This window comes from Salvelinus fontinalis, unplaced genomic scaffold, assembly GCF_029448725.1.
Source record: "Salvelinus fontinalis isolate EN_2023a unplaced genomic scaffold, ASM2944872v1 scaffold_0219, whole genome shotgun sequence".
Lineage (NCBI taxonomy): Eukaryota > Metazoa > Chordata > Actinopteri > Salmoniformes > Salmonidae > Salvelinus > Salvelinus fontinalis.
In genome coordinates this window covers 181178-203683 of record NW_026600428.1, presented here as the reverse complement: position 1 = coordinate 203683, position 22506 = coordinate 181178, and the positions used below count along the sequence as shown (strand labels likewise).

At 46.0% G+C, this 22506-nt stretch overlaps 1 protein-coding gene across 2 annotated transcripts in view; it reads left to right on the top strand.

Moving 5' to 3' along the window:
* pdzrn4 (PDZ domain containing ring finger 4) overlaps positions 1-22506 on the top strand; it is a 90951-nt gene that overhangs the window by 51347 nt on the left and 17098 nt on the right. The window contains exons 2-4 of one of the 2 annotated variants that reach the window (XM_055912819.1): positions 12467-12717; positions 15277-15379; positions 19893-19991. In XM_055912819.1, coding sequence (XP_055768794.1) covers positions 12467-12717; positions 15277-15379; positions 19893-19991 — 453 coding nt within the window. The remainder of the gene's footprint in view (positions 1-12466; positions 12718-15276; positions 15380-19892; positions 19992-22506) is intronic. The other variant, XM_055912820.1, reaches the window with a different exon arrangement.

Genomic DNA, 22506 nt, shown 5'->3' with positions numbered 1-22506 from the left:
TTGTAAACCGTTATCGTCTGTAAGCCCTGCCACATACGAGTGTTGGACATGGTGTATTAGGATTCCACCTTCCTCCTATATTTAGTCATTTAGCAGTCTCCCACTAATAATGTTTTCAAGTGTAACAGGAAATGCAATCGATGCATGAGTTATTAAACACTACACTGTATCCTCCCTCGAAACACAACTTTCCAAGTAAGCCACAGGCAGTTTTGGGTCCCTAGTTCAAATCCCCGAGCTGACAAGGTGAAAAATCTGTTTATGTGCCCTGAGCAAGGCACTTAACCCTAATTGCTCCAGGGTTGCTGTTGATAACGGCTGACCCTCCGTGACCCCACTCTCCGAGGGTATCAACGCACAAGGTGAGACCCAGATGCAGACACAGGAGGCAGATAGTTGGAGTCTTACAATGTTTATTAACCCAAAAAGGAGTAGGCAAGAGAATGGTCGTGTACAGGCAAAAGGTCAAAACCGAGTCCAATAGGTACCAAAGGGCAGGCAGATTCAAGGTCAGGGCAGGCAGGATGATCAGGCAGGCAGAATGATCAGGCAGGTGGGAAAGTAGTCCAGAGTCAGGCAGGGGTCAAAACTGGGAAGACTAGCAAAAGAGAATAGAAAAGGAGTAGGGGTGAAAAACACGCTGGTTGACTTGACTAAACATACAAGACGAACTGACACAGAGAGACAGGAAACACAGGGATAAATACACCGGGGAAAGAAACGACACCTGGAGGTGGTGGAGACAATCACAGGGACAGGTGAAACAGATCAGGGCGTGACAGAGGGAAGGGTAAATAAAGGATGTAGGACAGGGTGAAACAGGTCAGGGCGTGACAGAGGGGAAGATAAATAAAGGATGTAGGACAGGGTGAAACAGATCAGGGCGTGACAGAGGGGAAGGTAAATAAAGGATGTAGGACAGGGTGAAACAGGTCAGGGCATAACAGAGGGGAAGGTAAATAAAGGATGTAGGACAGGGTGAAACAGATCAGGGCGTGACAGAGGGGAAGGTAAATAAAGGATGTAGGACAGGGTGAAACAGATCAGGGCGTGACAGAGGGGAAGGTAAATAAAGGATGTAGGACAGGGTGAAACAGATCAGGGCGTGACAGAGGGGAAGGTACATAAAGGATGTAGGACAGGGTGAAACAGATCAGGGCGTGACAGAGGGGAAGGTAAATAAAGGATGTAGGACAGGGTGAAACAGATCAGGGCGTGACAGAGGGGAAGGTAAATAAAGGATGTAGGACAGGGTGAAACAGATCATGGCGTGACAGAGGGGGAAGGCACATAAAGGATGTAGAACAAGGTGAAACAGATCACGGCGTGACAGAGGGGAAGGTAAATAAAGGATGTAGGACAGGGTGAAACAGATCAGGGCGTGACAGAGGGAAAGGTAAATAAAGGATGTAGGACAGGGTGAAACAGATCAGGGCGTGACAGAGGGGAAGGTACATAAAGGATGTAGGACAGGGTGAAACAGATCAGGGTGTGACAGAGGGGAAGGTAAATAAAGGATGTAGGACAGGGTGAAACAGATCAGGGCGTGACAGAGGGGAAGGTAAATAAAGGATGTAGGACAGGGTGAAACAGATCAGGGCGTGACAGAGGGAAAGGTAAATAAAGGATGTAGGACAGGGTGAAACAGATCAGGGCGTGACAGAGGGGAAGGTACATAAAGGATGTAGGACAGGATGAAACAGATCAGGGCATGACAGAGGGGAAGGTAAATAAAGTATGTAGGACAGGGTGAAACAGATCAGGGCGTGACAGTGGGGAAGGTAAATAAAGAATGTAGGACAGGGTTCCCACGCATAATAGAGAGACACGTGATTGTACAAAAATGTAAGCAATGTTTGAAATGATGTTTTAATCAAATATTATATCTGTTCCGTAACTGATTGTAGTTGATGATCCCTGATGTAGCAGAAGAGACTGGGGCTAAATACTGTGATTTCAGAAAGGTCGACAGAGTAATTATATGAATCACCTCTGATCTCTCTGCTCTCTGCTCTTCGCTTCATCCATTTCGCTCTAATGACACTAACGAGAAGCTTCATTAGCTTTGAAGAAAGTATTACTGCCCAAATCCCAGCCCTTTTAAAGCAGTGTCACCCAGACAGTACACAGCTGCAGTTGTTGGGTGCTAATGTTGGAGTTTTCAACAACAAAACAAAAATCCGATAGGAATATGAAAATTTCACTTTAGCCCATTTTCACTTTTGACTAATTTCTTGTCTATGTATAAGCAGTGTCAGATCTGCATAGTGGCTACCTTCCTCATGCAGTACTAGGCTCAGTCTGGTTGAGGATGCATTACTAGGATCAGTCTGGTTGAGGATGCAGTACTAGGATCAGTCTGGTTGAGGATGCATTACTAGGATCAGTCTGGTTGAGGATGCATTACTAGGATCAGTCTGGTTGAGAATGCAGTACTAGGATCAGTCTGGTTGAGGATGCAGTACTAGGATCAGTCTGGTTGAGGATGCAGTACTAGGATCAGTCTGGTTGAGGATGCATTACTAGGATCAGTCTGGTTGAGGATGTAGTACTAGGATCAGTCTGGTTGAGGATGCAGTACTAGGATCAGTCTGGTTGAGGATGCATTACTAGGATCAGTCTGGTTGAGGATGCATTACTAGGATCAGTCTGGTTGAGGATGCAGTACTAGGATCAGTCTGGTTGAGGATGCATTACTAGGATCAGTCTGGTTGAGGATGCATTACTAGGATCAGTCTGGTTGAGGATGCATTACTAGGATCAGTCTGGTTGAGGATGCAGTACTAGGATCAGTCTGGTTGAGGATGCATTACTAGGATCAGTCTGGTTGAGGATGCATTACTAGGATCAGTCTGGTTGAGGATGCATTACTAGGATCAGTCTGGTTGAGGATGCAGTACTAGGATCAGTCTGGTTGAGGATGCATTACTAGGATCAGTCTGGTTGAGGATGCAGTACTAGGCTCAGTCTGGTTGAGGATGTAGTACTAGGATCAGTCTGGTTGAGGATGCAGTACTAGGATCAGTCTGGTTGAGGATGCATTACTAGGATCAGTCTGGTTGAGAATGCAGTACTAGGATCAGTCTGGTTGAGGATGCATTACTAGGATCAGTCTGGTTGAGAATGCAGTACTAGGATCAGTCTGGTTGAGGATGCATTACTAGGATCAGTCTGGTTGAGAATGCAGTACTAGTCTCAGTCTGGTTGAGGATGCATTACTAGGATCAGTCTGGCTTTTGCTCTAGCACTACACAGCTGATTAAAAAACAACTGATCCTCAAGCTTTGATGACTTGAATCAGCTGTGTACTGCTAGGGCAAAAACATGAAACGAGGGAAACCATGACCTATACTCTGCCTGCCGTTGTGATTTATGAAACCATCATCTCTCTCATATTGGAACTGGTTGCCATATTGTGTCAAGACACTGTTATTATTGAAACGAGACATTTCAGATTCCAGACTTCCCCAGTCAGATGAGATAGGACTCATTCTCAATACGCTGTTGACTAAATTAGGTTTGGAGATTGTTTGGCACTTGCCAGCTGAGCATCTCTCCGTTCATCATCATGGAAATAACATCCATCATCCTGTGTCTGTCATCATCCCGTGTCTGTCGTCATCCCGTGTCTGTCCTCATCCCGTGTCTGTCCTCATCCCGTGTCTGTCCTCATCCCGTGTCTGTCGTCATCCCGTATCTGTCGCCATCCCGTGTCTGTCGCCGTCGCGTGTCTGTCCTCATCCCGTGTCTGTTGTCATCCCGTGTCTGTCGTCATCCCGTGTCTGTCGTCCTCCTATGTCTGTCGTCCTCCTGTGTCTGTCGTCATTCCGTGTCTGTCGTCATCCCGTGTCTGTCGTCCTCCCGTGTCTGTCGTCCTCCCGTGTCTGTCGTCATCCCGTGTCTGTCGTCATCCCGTGTCTGTTGTCCTCCTGTGTCTGTCGTCATCGCCACATTGGATATCCATTATTAGAAAAAAATATCCGAACTTCAATTGAATCAGAGGGTACAAAGATCAAGTTAATTGATGTATTCTTACCGATGCTGTGAGCATCCCAAACAGCAACCTATTCACTTTACAGTGCACTACATTTCACCAGAGCATGGTCAAAAGTAGCGCGCTATATAGGGACTAGGGGGGCCATTTGGAACACAGTATTTTTAGGAGAGGAGAAGCATATGGTCCCTGCTGAATAGACTGTCTGGTTCTCTAGAGGAAACCGCCTGCTGTTCTCATTGTGTTGCAGTCTATTGTAATCTCTTTCAATACGCAGAGAAACTGTCTCTAGCTAAACAACCAGCAGCCGCGGTTTGATGCTGTTAGGGTTGACGTAATGCAGCTTTAAACTGTGTGTGTGTGTGTGTGTGTGTGTGTGTGTGTGTGTGTGTGTTTGTGTGTGGGCGTGATTGTTTCCATTAGCTCACAAAGGCGTGCTATCGGTCAGCCGTAGCTGCGAGGTTGAGAGGTTTCCATCAAGCTCTTATCTCAATGTGCCCCCCCCCCCACACACACACGTATCTACTTATCTCACCTGTTCATATCGACAACAGGCAACACCATTTAGCCATCTTAGTGGATAAGATCGTGTGATGTCATTGAAGAGGGTAGACATTTTTTAACAAACATATTTCTATTTTTACTCAATCATCTGGTTGAGAATTTACTGTCTGTAGGGCCACATCACTGGATACCAGTCTATGTAACACGTAAAGAGTTTACTGTCTGTAGGGCCACATCACTGGATACCAGTCTATGTAACACATGAAGAATTTACTGTCTATAGGGCCACATCACTGGATACCAGTCTATGTAACACGTAAACAATTTACTGTCTGTAGGGCCACATCACTGGATACCAGACTATGTAACATGTGAAGAGTTTACTGTCTGTAGGGACACATCACTGGATACCAGTCTATGTAACACATGAAGAATTTACTGTCTGTAGGGCCACATCACTGGATACCAGTCTATGTAACACATGAAGAATTTACTGTCTGTAGGGCCACATCACTGGATACCAGTCTATGTAACACATGAAGAGTTTACTGTCTGTAGGGCCACATCACTGGATACCAGTCTATGTAACACATGAATAGTTTACTGTCTGTAGGGACACATCACTGGATACCAGTCTATGTAACACATGAAGAGTTTACTGTCTATAGGGCCACATCACTGGATACCAGTCTATGTAACACATGAAGAGTTTACTGTCTATAGGGACACATCACTGGATACCAGTCTATGTAACACATGAAGAGTTTACTGTCTGTAGGGCCACATCACTGGATACCAGTCTATGTAACACATGAAGAGTTTACTGTCTGTAGGGACACATCACTGGATACCAGTCTATGTAACACGTAAAAAATGTACTGTCTGTAGGGCCACATCACTGGATACCAGTCTATGTAACACGTGAAGAGTTTACTGTCTGTAGGGACACATCACTGGATACCAGTCTATGTAACACATGAAGAGTTTACTGTCTGTAGGGCCACATCACTGGATACCAGTCTATGTAACACGTGAAGAGTTTACTGTCTGTAGGGCCACATCACTGGATACCAGTCTATGTAACACGTGAAGAGTTTACTGTCTGTAGGGCCACATCACTGGATACCAGTCTATGTAACACGTGAAGAGTTTACTGTCTGTAGGGACACATCACTGGATACCAGTCTATGTAACACATGAAGAGTTTACTGTCTGTAGGGACACATCACTGGATACCAGTCTATGTAACACATGAAGAGTTTACTGTCTGTAGGGACACATCACTGGATACCAGTCTATGTAACACATAAGGAGTTTACTGTCTGTAGGGACACATCACTGGATACCAGTCTATGTAACACATAAGGAGTTTACTGTCTGTAGGGCCACATCACTGGATACCAGTCTATGTAACACATGAAGAGTTTACTGTCTATAGGGCCACATCACTGGATACCAGTCTATGTAACACATAAGGAGTTTACTGTCTGTAGGGACACATCACTGGATACCAGTCTATGTAACACATAAGGAGTTTACTGTCTGTAGGGCCACATCACTGGATACCAGTCTATGTAACACATAAGGAGTTTACTGTCTATAGGGCCACATCACTGGATACCAGTCTATGTAACACGTGAAGAGTTTACTGTCTGTAGGGACACATCACTGGATACCAGTCTATGTAACACATGAAGAGTTTACTGTCTGTAGGGACACATCACTGGATACCAGTCTATGTAACACATGAAGAGTTTACTGTCTGTAGGGCCACATCACTGGATACCAGTCTATGTAACACATAAGGAGTTTACTGTCTGTAGGGACACATCACTGGATACCAGTCTATGTAACACATAAGGAGTTTACTGTCTGTAGGGCCACATCACTGGATACCAGTCTATGTAACACATAAGGAGTTTACTGTCTGTAGGGCCACATCACTGGATACCAGTCTATGTAACACATGAAGAGTTTACTGTCTGTAGGGCCACATCACTGGATACCAGTCTATGTAACACATGAAGAGTTTACTGTCTGTAAACAGGAGACAGTCCCATAGACTGTAGTGGAGCATCACTGGCTAACGTATTCTGCTCTTATCTTGAGATCCCAGACCTCAACAGGAAAGGCTGCAGATGAGACTGGCTCTCAACCAGAGCTACATAGAACGGGTGTCATGTCCTGACCATAGTTCTTATGTGTGTTGCTTGTTTTAGTGTTGGTCAGGACTTGAGCTGGGTGGGCATTCTATGTTGTGTGTCTAGTTTGTCTGTTTCTGTGTTCAGCCTAATATGGTTCTCAATCAGAGGCAGCTGTCAATCGTTGTCCCTGATTGAGAATCATATATAGGTGGCTTGTTTTGTGTTAGGGATTTGTGGGTGGTTGTTTCCTGTGTCAGTGTTTGTGCCACACGGGACTGTGACGGTTAGTTTGTTTGTTATTTGTATAGTGTCTTGTTTTCGTGTATATTAAATCATGGAAACTTACCACGCTGCACATTGGTCCTCCGATCCTTCTCGCCTCTCCTCATCCGAGGAGGAGGAAGAGCTAGACCGCCGTTACAACGGGTCTATTGATGAAATCATTTGACATTTTACTTGAGTAGCCTGATATTATTAAGGTCTATAATCAATATAAGACTACTACCCTGCTAGCCCTGTCTCCTGTCAGGGTCTCTTCCTGACCCTCACACCCTGTGGTAGACCCCAATAACTACTGACCTTCACAGACTGGGGTTGGGGAAGACAAGAGCTCTCACTTCAAACACACACAGGTCCATGGGGGCCATGTTGTATTGACATCAGTAACCTTTACCTCGGGGGAACCAGGAAGTACCTCATGTGGTGTTCTCTGTATGTTTCCTTACCGTATGAGACGAGATACAGTATGTCTGTGTGTACGTTTCAGGTTGCACACAATAGGAAGCTGTGTTGACGTTACGAGAAAGCAAGCTTCAATCAAAAAGGCATTACTCTCAGACATCAAACCAGTCTTCAAACCGGTGACAATACCACAGATACAATATCAATGGAGAGCCCACATAGACTTCAGAAAATGCTACTCATCCATCATGCTTTTAGGCTGACTGATCTCCTCTTCTCAGCTCTTCTGACAGTTGTATCCTCACGAGAGAGAGAGAGAGAGAGAGAGAGAGAGAGAGAGAGAGAGAGAGAGAGAGAGAGAGAGAGAGAGAGAGAGAGAGAGAGAGAGAGAGAGAGAGAGAGAGAGAGAGAGAGAGAGAGAGAGAGAGAGAGAGGAGAGAGAGAGAGAGAGAGAGAGAGAGAGAGAGAGAGAGAGAGAGAGAGAGAGAGAGAGAGAGAGAGAGAGAGAGAGAGAGAGAGAGAGAGAGAGGGGTCAGTCAGCCTAAAAGCATGATGGAGGATGTTTATTATCTGTTTCACTTGCTTTGGCAATATAATAACGCCAATAAAGCCCCTTAAATGTCATTGAGTGAGAGCACAGAGATCAAGACATCACAGTTCACACATGGTCTTTACATAGAGCTTGTTTCTATCTCATAGAGATACATAGAGCTTGTTTCTATCTCATAGAGATACATAGAGCTTGTTTCTATCTCATTACAGATATAAATGGAGCTGGTTTCTATCTAATTACAGAGATACATGAAGCTGGTTTCTGTCTCATTACAGAGATACATGAAGCTGGTTCTATCTCATTACAGAGATACATGAAGCTGGTTTCTGTCTCATTACAGAGATACATGAAGCTGGTTCTATCTCATTACAGAGATACATGAAGCTGGTTTCTGTCTCATTACAGAGATACATGAAGCTGGTTTCTGTCTCATTACAGAGATACATGAAGCTGGTTTCTGTCTCATTACAGAGATACATGAAGCTGGTTTCTATCTCATTACAGAGATACATGAAGCTGGTTCTATCTCATTACAGAGATACATGAAGCTGGTTTCTGTCTCATTACAGAGATACATGAAGCTGGTTTCTATCTCATTACAGAGATAAATGGAGCTGGTTTCTATCTCATTACAGAGATACATGAAGCTGGTTCTATCTCATTACAGAGATACATGAAGCTGGTTTCTGTCTCATTACAGAGATACATGAAGCTGGTTTCTATCTCATTACAGAGATACATGAAGCTGGTTCTATCTCATTACAGAGATACATGAAGCTGGTTTCTGTCTCATTACAGAGATACATGAAGCTGGTTTCTATCTCATTACAGAGATAAATGGAGCTGGTTTCTATCTCATTACAGAGATACATGAAGCTGGTTCTATCTCATTACAGAGATACATGAAGCTGGTTTCTGTCTCATTACAGAGATACATGAAGCTGGTTCTATCTCATTACAGAGATACATGAAGCTGGTATCTATCTCCTTACAGAGATACATGAAGCTGGTATCTATCTCATTACAGAGATAAATGGAGCTGGTTTCTATCTCATTACAGAGATACATGAAGCTGGTTCTATCTCATTACAGAGATACATGGAACTGGTTTCTATCTCATTACAGAGATACATGGAGCTGGTTTCTATCTCATTACAGAGATAAATGGAGCAACCATCCATTTCTTTATTTCTGCATGTGATGAATGAATACATTTAATCTAATTTTGATAATAAACAGATTCATTCAGTTCTGGTTTAGGGTTAGGTAAGTAAGTGTGTGTGTGTGTGTCTTTGTGTGTGTGTGTTTCAGCGGGTGCGTACATGTGTATCCATGTGCGTATGTTTGTGTATCTTTGCGTGTTTGTGTATCCTTGTGTGTGTGTGTGTGTGTGTGTGTGTGTGTGTGTGTGTGTGTGTGTGTGTGTGTGTGTGTGTGTGTGTGTGTGTGTGTGTGTGTGTGTGTGTGTGTGTGTGTGTGTGTGTGTGTGTGTGTGTGTGTGTGTGTGCGTGTGACCTAGTTTGCCATCCTGACACATTTCAATAATCAGTGTTGAAAATAAATCTGAGGATGTGATTGATTGAACATGAATTTGACATCTGTACTGTAATGAGGCTCTGTAATTGGACAAACCGTGTATCTGAGGTCACAGATGACTGCAGACCAAGGATGTGTTTGTGCTGTCAGACAGATGAGGGACATCTAACCCTAACCTAACCCTAGCCTCCATCCTAACCCCTAACCTAACCCTAGCCTCCATCCTAACCCCTAACCTAACCCTAGCCTCCATCCTAACCCTAGCCTCCATCCTAACCCCTATCCTAACCCTAGCCTCCATCCTAACCCCTAACCTAACCCTAGCCTCCATCCTAACTCCTAACCTAACCCTAGCCTCCATCCTAACCCCTACCCTAACCCTAGCCTCCATCCTAACCCCTAACCTAACCCTAGCCTCCATCCTAACCCTAGCCTCCATCCTAACCCCTAACCTAACCCTAGCCTCCATCCTAACCCCTAACCTAACCCTAGCCTCCATCCTAACCCCTAACCTAACCTTAGCCTCCATCCTAACCCCTAACCTAACCCTAGCCTCCATCCTAACCCTAACCTAACCCTAGCCTCCATCCTAACCCCTAACCTAACCCTAGCCTCCATCCTAACCCCTAACCTAACTCTAGCCTCCATCCTAACCCCTAACCTAACCCTAGCCTCAGCTCTCTGCCTCCATCCTAACCCCTAACCCTAGCCTCCATCCTAACCCTAACCTAACCCTAGCCTCCATCCTAACCCCTAACCTAACTCTAGCCTCCATCCTAACCCCTAACCTAACCCTAGCCTCAGCTCTCTGCCTTCATCGATCCCTCAGGCAAACTGTTCTACCCTCTTCAGACCAGACTGACTTGCAATATACAGACAGAGCAGGAAGTTGCAATAGGCCCGTGCAACCCAAGGTTTGATACCAACAGAAACCCTCTCAACCCTGTTATCTGCCCCTTCCTACTGTCGGAAAGGTTAGGTGCATCTAACCCTAACCCTAGCCTAACCCTAGCCATAATAATATGTGCCATGAGTACACACTTTTATCCAAAGTGACTTACTGTGGTGAATGTATACATTTGTAAGGGGGGGAGGGGGCAGGTGTTACTTGGCAGGTGTCAGTAGGATGAGTGTACCTCCCACTGAAACCCAGACATTTAGTTTGAACCCCACAGTACCGTAATGATCAGACCCAGAGCTCAGACCAGTCCAACCCAGGGGAAGAGGCCTCCACCCTGGCCTTCTCCCTCTCCACCTCCCCTCCCCTGGAGAGACAGCAGGTGCCCTTTAAGACTGACAGGCTTTTCTTCTCCAGGCTCACCCAGGCTCTCAGGGATCATTACTGAACTGTTAGTCCCAGGGGTCCACTGTTATGTGGTGGGTAGGAGGTCTCAGTATGTCAGGTCAGTACTGGATATGAATAAGAATGGAGAAGAAAGGAGGATCAGTGTGTGAAATCGTAGCATTGTAATGCATCTCTGAAATACAAGTATATGATAGTGTTATCAAATGGCCTATGTTGTTGCCTTGGCAAGACAATGACAAAGGTGTTGGCTGATGCAGAAACAGACTGATACTCAGCAGGCTGTAATTGGATGACTAGGTGCACTCTACAGTATCACATATGCTGCTTCTCTGTGGGCTCACGACATAGAACTAACAGAACACCTCCATCCCCTCCATCTGGTGAATGCTAGGGACTTGGGAATGGTAGGGACATGGGAATGGTAGGGACTTGGGAATGGTAGGCACTTGGGAATGGTAGGGACTTGGGAATGGTAGGGACTTGGGAATGGTAGGGACTTGGGAATGGTAGGCACTTGGGAATGGTTGGTTCTTGGGAATGGTAGGGACTTGAAATGGTAGGTTCTTGAGAATGGTAGAGACTTGAAATGGTTGGTTCTTGGGAATGGTAGGCACTTGAAATGGTAGGTTCTTGGGAATGGTAGGCACTTGAAATGGTAGGTTCTTGGGAATGGTTGGGACTTGAAATGGTAGGTTCTTGGGAATGGTAGGAATTTGGGAATGGTGGGGACTTGAGAATGGTAGGTTCTTGGGAATGGTAGGAATTTGAGAATGGTGGGGACTTGGGAATGGAAGGGACTTGGGAATGGTGGGGACTTGGGAATGGTGGGGACTTGGGAATGGTGGGGATTTGAAATGGTTGGTTCTTGGGAATGGTAGGGACTTGAAATGGTAGGTTCTTGGGGAATGGTAGGGACTTGAAATGGTTGGTTCTTGGGAATGGTAGGAATTTGGGAATGGTGGGGACTTGAGAATGGTAGGTTCTTGGGAATGGTAAGAATTTGGGAATGGTGGGGACTTGGGAATGGTGGGGACTTGGGAATGGTGGGGACTTGGAAATGGTGGGGACTTGGAAATGGTGGGGACTTGGGAATGGTTGGTTCTTGGGAATGGTAGGTACTTGAAATGGTTGGTTCTTGGGAATGGTAGGGACTTGAAATGGTTGGTTCTTGGGAATGTTAGGGACTTGAAATGGTAGGTTATTGGGAATGGTAGGGACTTGAAATGGTAGGTTCTTGAGAATGGTAGGGACTTGAAATGGTTGGTTCTTGGGAATGGTAGGAATTTGGGAATGGTGGGGACTTGGGAATGGAAGGGACTTGGGAATGGTGGGGACTTGGGAATGGTGAGGACTTGGGAATGGTGGGGACTTGAAATGGTTGGTTCTTGGGAATGGTAGGGACTTGAAATGGTTGGTTCTTGGGAATGGTAGGAATTTGGGAATGGTAGGTTCTTGGGAATGGTAGGAATTTGGGAATGGTGGGGACTTGGGAATGGAAGGGACTTGGGAATGGTGGAGACTTGGGAATGGTGGGGACTTGAAATGGTATGGACTTGGGAATGGTGGGGACTTGGGAATGGTAGGGGTTTGGGAATGCTAGGGACTTAGGAATGGTAGGAATTTGGGAATGGAAGGGACTTGGCTGTGGGAGAGTCTAGCCTTTGTGATACTGACTCATCACATAGACACCTAGTTATTCCTGTACAGTATACATAGGTTTAAGTCTCTTCTTTCTCTTCCCTGTTCAGGTGAATGGCAGGGACTACTCCAAGGCCAGCCATGACGAGGTGGTGGAGGTCATCAGGAGAGACCCCATCGTGGTGCAGGTCGTCCGTCGCCATGGCAACCCCGCCCACTCACACCAAACATTACAGGAAGTTCACGTGGTGGACGTGTGCACGCAGACGGACATCACTTTTGAACACATCATGGCCCTGGCTAAGCTGAGGCCTGCTACTCCACCTGTACCCGACATCTGCCCCTTTCTGCTGTCAGACAGGTGAGGGGCATCTAATCCTAACCCTAACCTTAACATTAACCTTATCCCTTACCATACCCCTAGCCTTAAACCTTACCGTAACCCTAGCCTCAACCCTAACCCCAACCCCAACCCTCAACCCTAACCCTAACCCTCTACTCTAACCCTAACCTGTTATCTGCCCCTTCCTGCTGTTGGAAAGATTAGGGACATCTAACCCTAACCCTAGCCTCCATCCTAACCCCTAACCTAACCCTAGCCTCAGCTCTCTGCCTCCATCCTAACCCTAACCCTAGCCTCCATCCTAACCCCTAACCTAACCCTAGCCTCAGCTCTCTGCCTCCATCCTAACCCTTAACCTAACCCTAGCCTCCATCCTAACCCCTAACCTAACCCTAGCCTCAGCTCTCTGCCTCCATCCTAACCCTTAACCTAACCCTAGCCTCCATCCTAACCCCTAACCTAACCCCAGCCTCCATCCTAACCCCTAACCTAACTCTAGCCTCCATCCTAACCCCTAACCTAACCCTAGCCTCCATCCTAACCCCTAACCTAACCCTAGCCTCCATCCTAACCCCTATCCTAACCCTAGCCTCCATCCTAACCCCTAACCTAACCCTAGCCTCCATCCTAACCCCTAACCTAACCCTAGCCTCCATCCTAACCCCTAACCTAACCCTAGCCTCCATCCTAACCCCTAACCTAACCCTAGCCTCCATCCTAACCCCTAACCTAACCCTAGCCTCCATCCTAACCCCTATCCTAACCCTAGCCTCCATCCTAACCCCTAACCTAACCCTAGCCTCCATCCTAACCCTTAACCTAACCCTAGCCTCCATCCTAACCCCTAACCTAACCTAACCCTAGCCTCCATCCTAACCCTTAACCTAACCCTAGCCTCCATCCTAACCCCTAACCTAACCCTAGCCTCCATCCTAACCCTTAACCTAACCCTAGCCTCCATCCTAACCCTTAACCTAACCCTAGCCTCTATCCTAACACTTCCTGCTGTCAGGTGAGGTGTGCCTCGTTGCCATAGAGATAACCTCACTAGGGGTTAATAAACAGGGAGCCAGGATTTGAGAACCATTGTTGTAGACTTCTGTCTGAATAATAAATGTCCTGTATGTGACTCATGGGTTTGGCCTGAATTTTCTACCGGAACTTTCTAATAAATAAACCCTTTATTCAAAAAGAACTTGGGTTACCCTTGAATATGAATTAATAACATGTGGGTAATCTAATAATATGTGCCTTTAGTACACACTGTTATCCAAAGTGACTTACTGGGGTGAATGTATACATTTGTATGAGTGGCCCCTTGGATAGTTCTCCTCAAGATGGAGATGCTTTATTATGGTTTACATCAACCTGATGTGGTTGATCAGAGCCTCTACTGTGTCATGGAGTACAGCAGAATTACTGCCCCTCCCCCCCCCCTCCACAGTACAGCTGATCACATCCCGTTAATGGGGCGGCAGCGTAGCCTAGTGGTTAGAGTGTTGGGCTAGTAACCGGAAGGTTGCAAGTTCAAATCCCCGAGCTGACAAGGTACAAATCTGTCGTTCTGCCCCTGAACAGGCAGTTAACCCACTGTTCCTAGGCCGTCATTGAAAATAAGAATTTGTTCTTAACTGACTTGCCTAGTTAAATAAAGGTAAAAAAATAAATAAAATAAAAAATAAAATAAAAAAATGTCATTAGGATGCTCTCCAACTGGCATGTAATAACTGTGTCTGCAGTGCAGCCAGACTGCTGCGTCCATTTCCTTTAAGAGTTTACAAGGTGATTCAAAACACATGGAGTGACTGTTATACAGCGCTACGTTCATTCTCAGTCTATTTATAGGTCTTTACTGGGACAGAAATTAAATACATTTGTCCTATAAACTACAAATCATGCGTTCCCTCGTCTGTGATACGGCTGATAAGGGGGAGGCAGAATGGATGCTGTTGTGATTCTAAACATCGGTGATGTTACTGTGGGCTGGTTATACCCAGGGCGGGTTGGTTATACCCTGAGGTTGGTTATACCCAGGGCGGGTTGGTTATACCCAGGGCGGGCTGGTTATACCCAGGGCGGGTTGGTTATACCCAGGGCGGGCTGGTTATACCCAGGGCGGGTTGGTTATACCCAGGGCGGGTTGGTTATACCCAGGGCGGGTTGGTTATACCCAGGGCGGGTTGGTTATACCCAGGGCGGGTTGGTTATACCCAGGGCGGGCTGGTTATACCCAGGGCGGGTTGGTTATACCCAGGGCGGGCTGGTTATACCCAGGGCGGGCTGGTTATACCCAGGGCTGACATGTCTCTGTATACGCACCAAGTAACCATCTGTTAATCAATATATTACACTGCACACAAAGATGGCTTTTTACGGGTTCTTTTTGCAGGTTTTGTCACTTACATGGGTTTTTTGTCTTGTTAAAACGTGTCCATGTTTAAAATGTGTGTATAGATCCCTGTCATTAGTTGCTTTACTGGGGGTTGTAAAGGGGATGTTTGTTAGCCACCAATATGCACAACACAGGGAGAAAGGTGTTGAAACCAGCTTGCTACTCACACATCTTTCTCTCCTCAGCTGTCACTCCATCCACACAATGGAGCATGAATTCTACGAGTGTCCAGAGTACCTCTCCAACACCCCAGTTGAAGTGGACAGGCCAGAGGAGTTTGAGTATGAGGTAAATCAATATGGAGACACACAAGTTCCTGCGAGGACAATTCTCCCACAGCGGTTATATTGACAAGTCATCTGTCTCTTGGTCAAATATAGTGTTCCCTACTTATTCACTACAAAGATCATTACAACCACATCTCCCCCGCAGCTCATTATGTCATCGGAATGATAAAGATTAAAATACTGGTAGGAATCTTACTACCTCAATTTGGTATGTTTTCCCTATAAACAATGACACTTTTCAGAGTGTTGAAAAATAGCCTGTCTGGGAGGCTGGGTGGAGATTGTAATTTGTGTCAGAGAGACAGTGACCGTGGGAGACGTGAGGTGAGGTGAGGTGATGGGTGACGTGGTAGTGTGTGTGTTTGTGCAGTGGTGCTGCTCGTTTAATGGGTGCCCATGGTTCGCTGCACAGGATTCTGGGTCATTAGTGTTCCTCTGCTGTCAGCTGTAGTTTAACGGCCACTTCTGACTAAATGGATGGATGTCTCTCTGTGTGAGAGAGGGATGAGAGACGGCGTGAAGTTTGAGCACACACTCACAGGCACACACACACACACACAAGTGCGCACACAGTCACACACACTCGCAGGCAGGCGGACACACACACACGCACACACACACAGTCTGGCCAGCCCAACTGAGGCTGGGTCAGTGTCAGGTCGTGACCTGATTACTGTCGTTATGGCTACTTCTTCCCCTCACACAGCTGGCCCTCAGTTACTCTTTGTTCAGTCAAGTGTATCTAACTGTACCCTGAATGCCCTTGCTCCTCAGTAACCCTGGCAGCTCAGGGACATTAGCTGTGAAAGATGTGTTTAGCCTGGCTTCACACTACTGCCGTGTAACTTAAGGACAGCTCCAGGGCAGCTGTGGGAGGTTTTTCTTCCCAGTGACCCGCTATAAAAACAACACACAGATACAGATGATCTTCTAATCAAGACTAGCGTGGTCTCTCTAGGCGGTGTCTCTCTACCCTCAGTACATCCACAGATTATTACTAGATCCTGTGCTGACGAGTATAAGGTTGTGTCCTGTAGCCCTACACGAGTTAAAGTACTGTCTGCACGACACACTGTGATTTCTCACTCTAGGAGGGAGTCTCTAATCTAACCTCAAACGTCTCCAGATTACAAGGTTGTGTCCTGTACTACTCAGTGTGATTGTTCTCTCTAGTAATGCCCTCTGACAGTAGGGGCCTAGTGTTCTCTGATCTCTCAGTACATGGTAGTTCATCAACAGTCATGGTGCGTTCGTGTCAACTACTTCTCTCGACCGTTCTGAACCATTCTAAACTGTGTGGAAGTGTGGAGTCGACTCGCCAGTAACAGCTGAGTCCTAGTCAAAAGTGCCCTCCCTCCTCTGTTTGTCCTCTGTTTGTTGTGGCTAGATGTCGAAGAAATTCATATATTTTTTGAATCAGTCATCTAATCTTTCCCAACTGCCACCCGGAATCCTTTGGAAATTAGGCTATCCCTTTAATTAGCCTATCCCTTTAATTAAGCTATCCCTTTAATGAGGGTATCCCTTTAATTAGGCTATCCCTTTAATGAGGCTATCCCTTTAATTAAGCTATCCCTTTAATTAGGCTATCACTTTAATGTGGCTATCCCTTTTATTAGGCTATCCCATTAATGCGGCTATCCCTTTAATTAGGCTATCACTTAAATGAGGCTATCCCTTTAATTAGGCTATCCCTGTAATGAGGCTATCCCTTTAATTAGGCTATCCCTTTAATTAGGCTATCCCTTTAATTAGCATATCTCTTTAATTAGGATATCCCTTTGATTAGCCTATCCCTTTAATGAGGGTATCCCTTTAATTAGGCTATCCCTTTAATGAGGGTATCCCTTTAATTAGGCTATCCCTTTAATGAGGGTATCCCTTTAATTAGGCTATCCCTTTAATTAGGCTATCCCTTTAATTAGGATATCCCTTTAATTAGGCTATCACTTTAATTAGCATATCTCTTTAATTAGGCTATCCCTTTGATTAGCCTATCCCTTTAATGAGGGTATCTCTTTAATTAGGCTATCCCTTTGATTAGCCTATCCCTTTAATGAGGGTATCCCTTTAATGAGCATATCTCTTTAATTAGGCTATCCCTTTGATTAGCCTATCCCTTTAATTAGCATATCTCTTTAATTAAGCTATCCCTTTGATTAGCCTATCCCTTTAATGAGGGTATCCCTGTTATAGTGCCTTTTGACCCCCTGTCTTCCAACTGTAACTTCACACGTAAAATAACTTTGGCGGAGCAAAATGTCAAACTGTAAAATTATATCTTTCTGTTTCTTCCCAACACAGCAGTGACCAAACAGACCAGGGTTACTACACCTGCAACATTAAGGGAACACGCTGTGTAGTAAATGCCATCGGTGCGACCATCAAAGACGTCCCCAGTGGGACACCCGTCTGTGTTTTATTTGATGTGAGGTTTTAGTGCTATTGATGTACAGACCACCCTCTGGGCAGTGGACATGTGTTACCATGGTGAGGAGAGATTAGGAACCACACAACAAGAATAAGCAAAGACCACGGGAGGTGGGATGTCATTTATCAGACAATAATTCAACATCAATTGCAGTCTTAACTGGTCTGGAATGATGCAGCTTTAGTACCAATGCCACAGCATGTCACGGTGATATTGGGTTACTTGTTGAATTTGTTTGAGTGATACAGTTGGTTTACATTTAAACACACACCCACACACACACACACACACACACACACACACACACACACACACACACACACATTATTTCACCCTTTGCAGAGACTTACTGGAGAACTGCGTGTTGCTCCCTATGAGCTATGTTGATCAACATGTTGGTCTCGGTAATGTTGAGGCACCAAAGTATGTGTCAGTTAAAGGGGAATTTCCCCCTGGGGGAATCTGGGCTTGTTTCCATCATGTCTGAGGCATTTCTAGGACAGTGAGATGTGTTTCACACATAACAGCCCAGGAGGAAGGCAGGTCAGGGCATCACACTCTGAACGATACACCATGACAACTTCCGGTGTATTGATGGTGTGGTGAGGGGTCTCTATGTTAAACTGATCACACTATATGTTTTTGTGGGTGTAGATGTGGTTGTCCCTGTTCAACAGAGCCATTGGACGTCTTTCAGCCATGTTCCTATCATCTGATTCATTGCTAAATATACAAGCAGACACATAGTTTCCAGTCTCGTAAAGACTACAATTTGTGTTGGGTGGTGCTTCATGGTCTGGCCCCTGTCCCTCCTCCAAGAATTGTTATTTATTTAAAGATACGATATCAACAATTCTATTTTTTACCTCTAATTGAGAATCTTCCCTTTCGCTGTGAAGGAAAAAAATCAATGGTATCTCATCACGTCTCAGCTGGCGTCGAAATGGATTCCCTGACAGTCCAGTCTGATAATCCCTCTGGTAATCGTTGGTCACCGCATCATTCTTGATAGCCGCAAGCCACTAGGAGAATCAGGGTGAATCTCTGGTAGGTAGTACAGTGAAAATAACACATTTTTGCGCTTGTTGTTTTTAGCACTGCCGGGCACAGAACACCACACGGGCATGATGACAAACAATAGTGAAAAACAAACGTTTACAAAGAAATCTTCTGAGATTACTCTGTGTTGGTCATTCGAAGTAAACAATGGCATTATTCAAGTTTGTGGCCACGACACCTCTACCTAGCAGGCGATAGCAGCATTCGCTATGAATGCCGGACTTTGTAGTTCACATTGAGCAGACAATACACATTAAGTCAAAACTTCCCGATAGTACCAGTGAAATGAAGATGTCCGAGTTCCAGCCTGTGGTTTGGATAATTGTTTATGATGAAAACTTCCCGTTGTTAATATAGTAATGGCTATATGCCATGGCAGGGCCAGGGTGATATTCCCCTTTCATCAACAACTGGAACAAGGCTTGAAGGGACTGGAGTCTGAACCCCACTAGAGTGAATGGTGAATATTTCATCACCGTGGTAACCACAGCCTACTCAGCAACGGGGATCTACACTGTCTCTTAGCTGAATATCCTCAGCAGAAATTACCAGAGGGCCTTAATGCTGGAAGCATCCGATTTTGAGAGCTTCTGTATAATTAGCTCATACTTATCTCACTTTAGAAAAGGATAATTCACCCTTCTGTGTCACTAACCTACTTCCTACACAATGAATGAAGTCAGTAGCGTATGTTCTTGGCAACAAGCTTAGTGACAATTCTCAGAGAGTAAGCTCAGAGTACTCATAAAGCGTTTCAGAGAGTGCTGATCTCGGATCAGATCCTCCCCCCTGTCCATTCACTATAAACTGAAAGGCTACACTGATCCTAGATCAGCACTCCTACGCTGAGACATTTTCGGAATATGGGTCCAGCTCTTGAACTTGAAAAGAACAAGGTCATTATGAAGTCTGTGCAGGTAACACATCCTTGTTGGACTCCCCTCCTTCTCTCCTCTCCTCCTCCTCTCCTCCTCCTCTCCTCCTTTCCATTGTGAATTCTCTCTGTTCTGTTCTGTCTCTACAGCAGGTAGAGCTCTGTCGACTCAACAGTCAGGAGAAGTTGGGTCTGACGCTGTGCTATCGGACTGACGATGAAGAGGATACAGCTATCTACGTCAGCCACGTAAGCACCCCCACCACCATAAGCATCCTTAGGAGACATGGGCCCAATTCAGACTTAGGAAATGTACACCTTTCCTACGCACTTCTCAGTAGTTGATATTCAAACTTACTTCATGCAGGTGCCTTAACGGGCTTTGCAGGCGTGGCTTCCTAGCGTGCTGAATACAATTAATTCAACTGCTGAAAAAACTCCCACTTGCTGGACAAAAGATTTTCCTGTGGAGTTTTCATTTAATATGGGTTTCAGTACATTTATGTAAAGCCATCCCTTTAAATTTGGTGTACCTTATATTATAATTTTCTCGACAGGCTCACTAGAATAGATGGAGAGAACGGTTCAGAATATTAGGAATTAATAAAATAATATATTGTAAATACATGCATATTCGTGTCCTGTTCACCACCAATTGGTTGATTTTAAAATACTCTGATCTTGTATATTATTTAGGGTTAGGAAAGAATTTATGAATAATTTCATAAAAGTTTGGGGAGCCTTTACGCACTAAATATATTGGTGAATGAAAAATACAGTGGTTTGATTCGTCCTTAAAGTTTCCATTTGTTCAATTGTTCAATCCATGACATATTGAAAGGTGAGAAAAGTGTACAATAGGGGTGGAACAGTAGTCCTATAAATCTACTGTAATAAACCTCACCGATCATAGAACCGTGATGACAAGGGTCCAGTCGTGGTGAACCGTGCACCAGGGTCCAGGTTTAACCCGCTACGTGTGGTCTGACTTCCAGAATGATCTAATAGGCTACGTCCTAAATTACTGCACAACTTGTAATACGTTAGCCTAATATGCTTTACTATTGCTAGCAATACTCAGGAACAAACACATGAACGTGACAGAGGAAGGTAAACTAACGACGTAGTGGAATGATGCAAAATGTAGGGAAACGAACATTAAAGGGACAGTAATAACTGAATGTGAGTTAACCTGAAGGTGACTACCGATAGTCATTCATATTTAACATGATACAAGTTGTAAAACATACAGTGCACAGTCCAGGCATATAATTAAAACATTCTAGAAATCCTAAATCAACTCGGTAGCTTTGTTTCAGCTTGCTGTTGTTGCGGCTGTCGAAGTCGATATTCCTCTGGCTGAGCCAGGATCCTTTGCCGTCCAGGATCTCCTCCCAAGTCCACGAGTCCTGTGTCCTTGGTCTCTGCTGCTGTCTGTTCTCACTCTGCTTGATCCTTTTGTGGTGGGTGTTTCTGTTACGGCTGTCGAAGTCGTTCTCCTCCTCAGACGTGGAGGAGCATGGATCGGACCAACACGCAGAGTGGAAAGTGGTCATATTTTACTTAACATAAACTGAACACTTACACATACAAAACAACAAACGTGACAAAACCGAAAACAGTCCCGTGTGGCACGAACACTGACACGAGATACAAACACCCACCAAAACACACGTGAATCCCAGGCTGCCTAAGTATGATTCTCAATCAGGAACAACGATTGACAGCTGTCTCTGATTGAGAATCATACCCGGCCGAGCACAGAAAATAACACATCGACAACCCACCCCAACTCACGCCCTGACCAACTAAATAAATACAAGAAAAAGGAAAAACAGGTCAGGAACGTGACATAACCCCCCCCCCTTAAGGTGCGAACTCCGGGCGCACCAGCATAAAGTCTAGGGGAGGGTCTGGGTGGGCGTCTGTCCACGGTGGCGGCTCTGGCGCTGGTCGTGGTCCCCACCCCACCATAGTCAAACCCCACTTCCTTGGCCTCCTCCCAATGGCCACCCTCCAAATTAACCCCACTGGATTAAGGGGCAGCACCGGACTGAGGGGCAACACCGGAATGAGGGGCAACACCGGAATGAGGGGCGGATCCTGGCTGGCTGGCTCTGGCGGGTCCTGGCTGGCCGGCTCTGGCGGGTCCTGGCTGGCCGGCTCTGGCGGGTCCTGGCTGGCCGGCTCTGGCGGGTCCTGGCTGGCCGGCTCTTGCTGGTCCTGGCTGGACGGCTCTGGCTGGTCCTGGTTGGACGGCTCTGGCTGGTCCTGGCTGGACGGCTCTGGCTGGTCCTGGCTGGATGGCTCTGGCTGCTCATGGCTGGACGGCTCTGGCTGCTCCTGGCTGGACGGCTCTGGCTGGTCCTGGCTGGACGGCTCTGGCTGGTCCTGGCTGGACGGCTCTGGCTGGTCCTGGCTGGACGGCTCTGGCTGGTCCTGGCTGGACGGCTCTGGCTGGTCCTGGCTGGACGGCTCTGGCTGGTCCTGGCTGGACGGCTCTGGCTGATCTTGTCTGGCGGAAGGCTCTGGCTGATCCTGTCTGGCGGGCGGCTCTAGCGGCTCCTGTCTGGGGGACGGCTCTGGCTGATCCTGTCTGGCGGACGGCTCTGGCTGATTCTTTCTGGCGGACGGCTCTGAAGGCTCAGGACAGACGGACGGCTTTGAAGCCTCAGTACAGACGGGCGGCTTTGAAGGCTCGGGACAGACAGACAGCGCTGGGCAGGCAGACAGTTCAGACACTGGCTGCGCTGGAAAGGAGGAA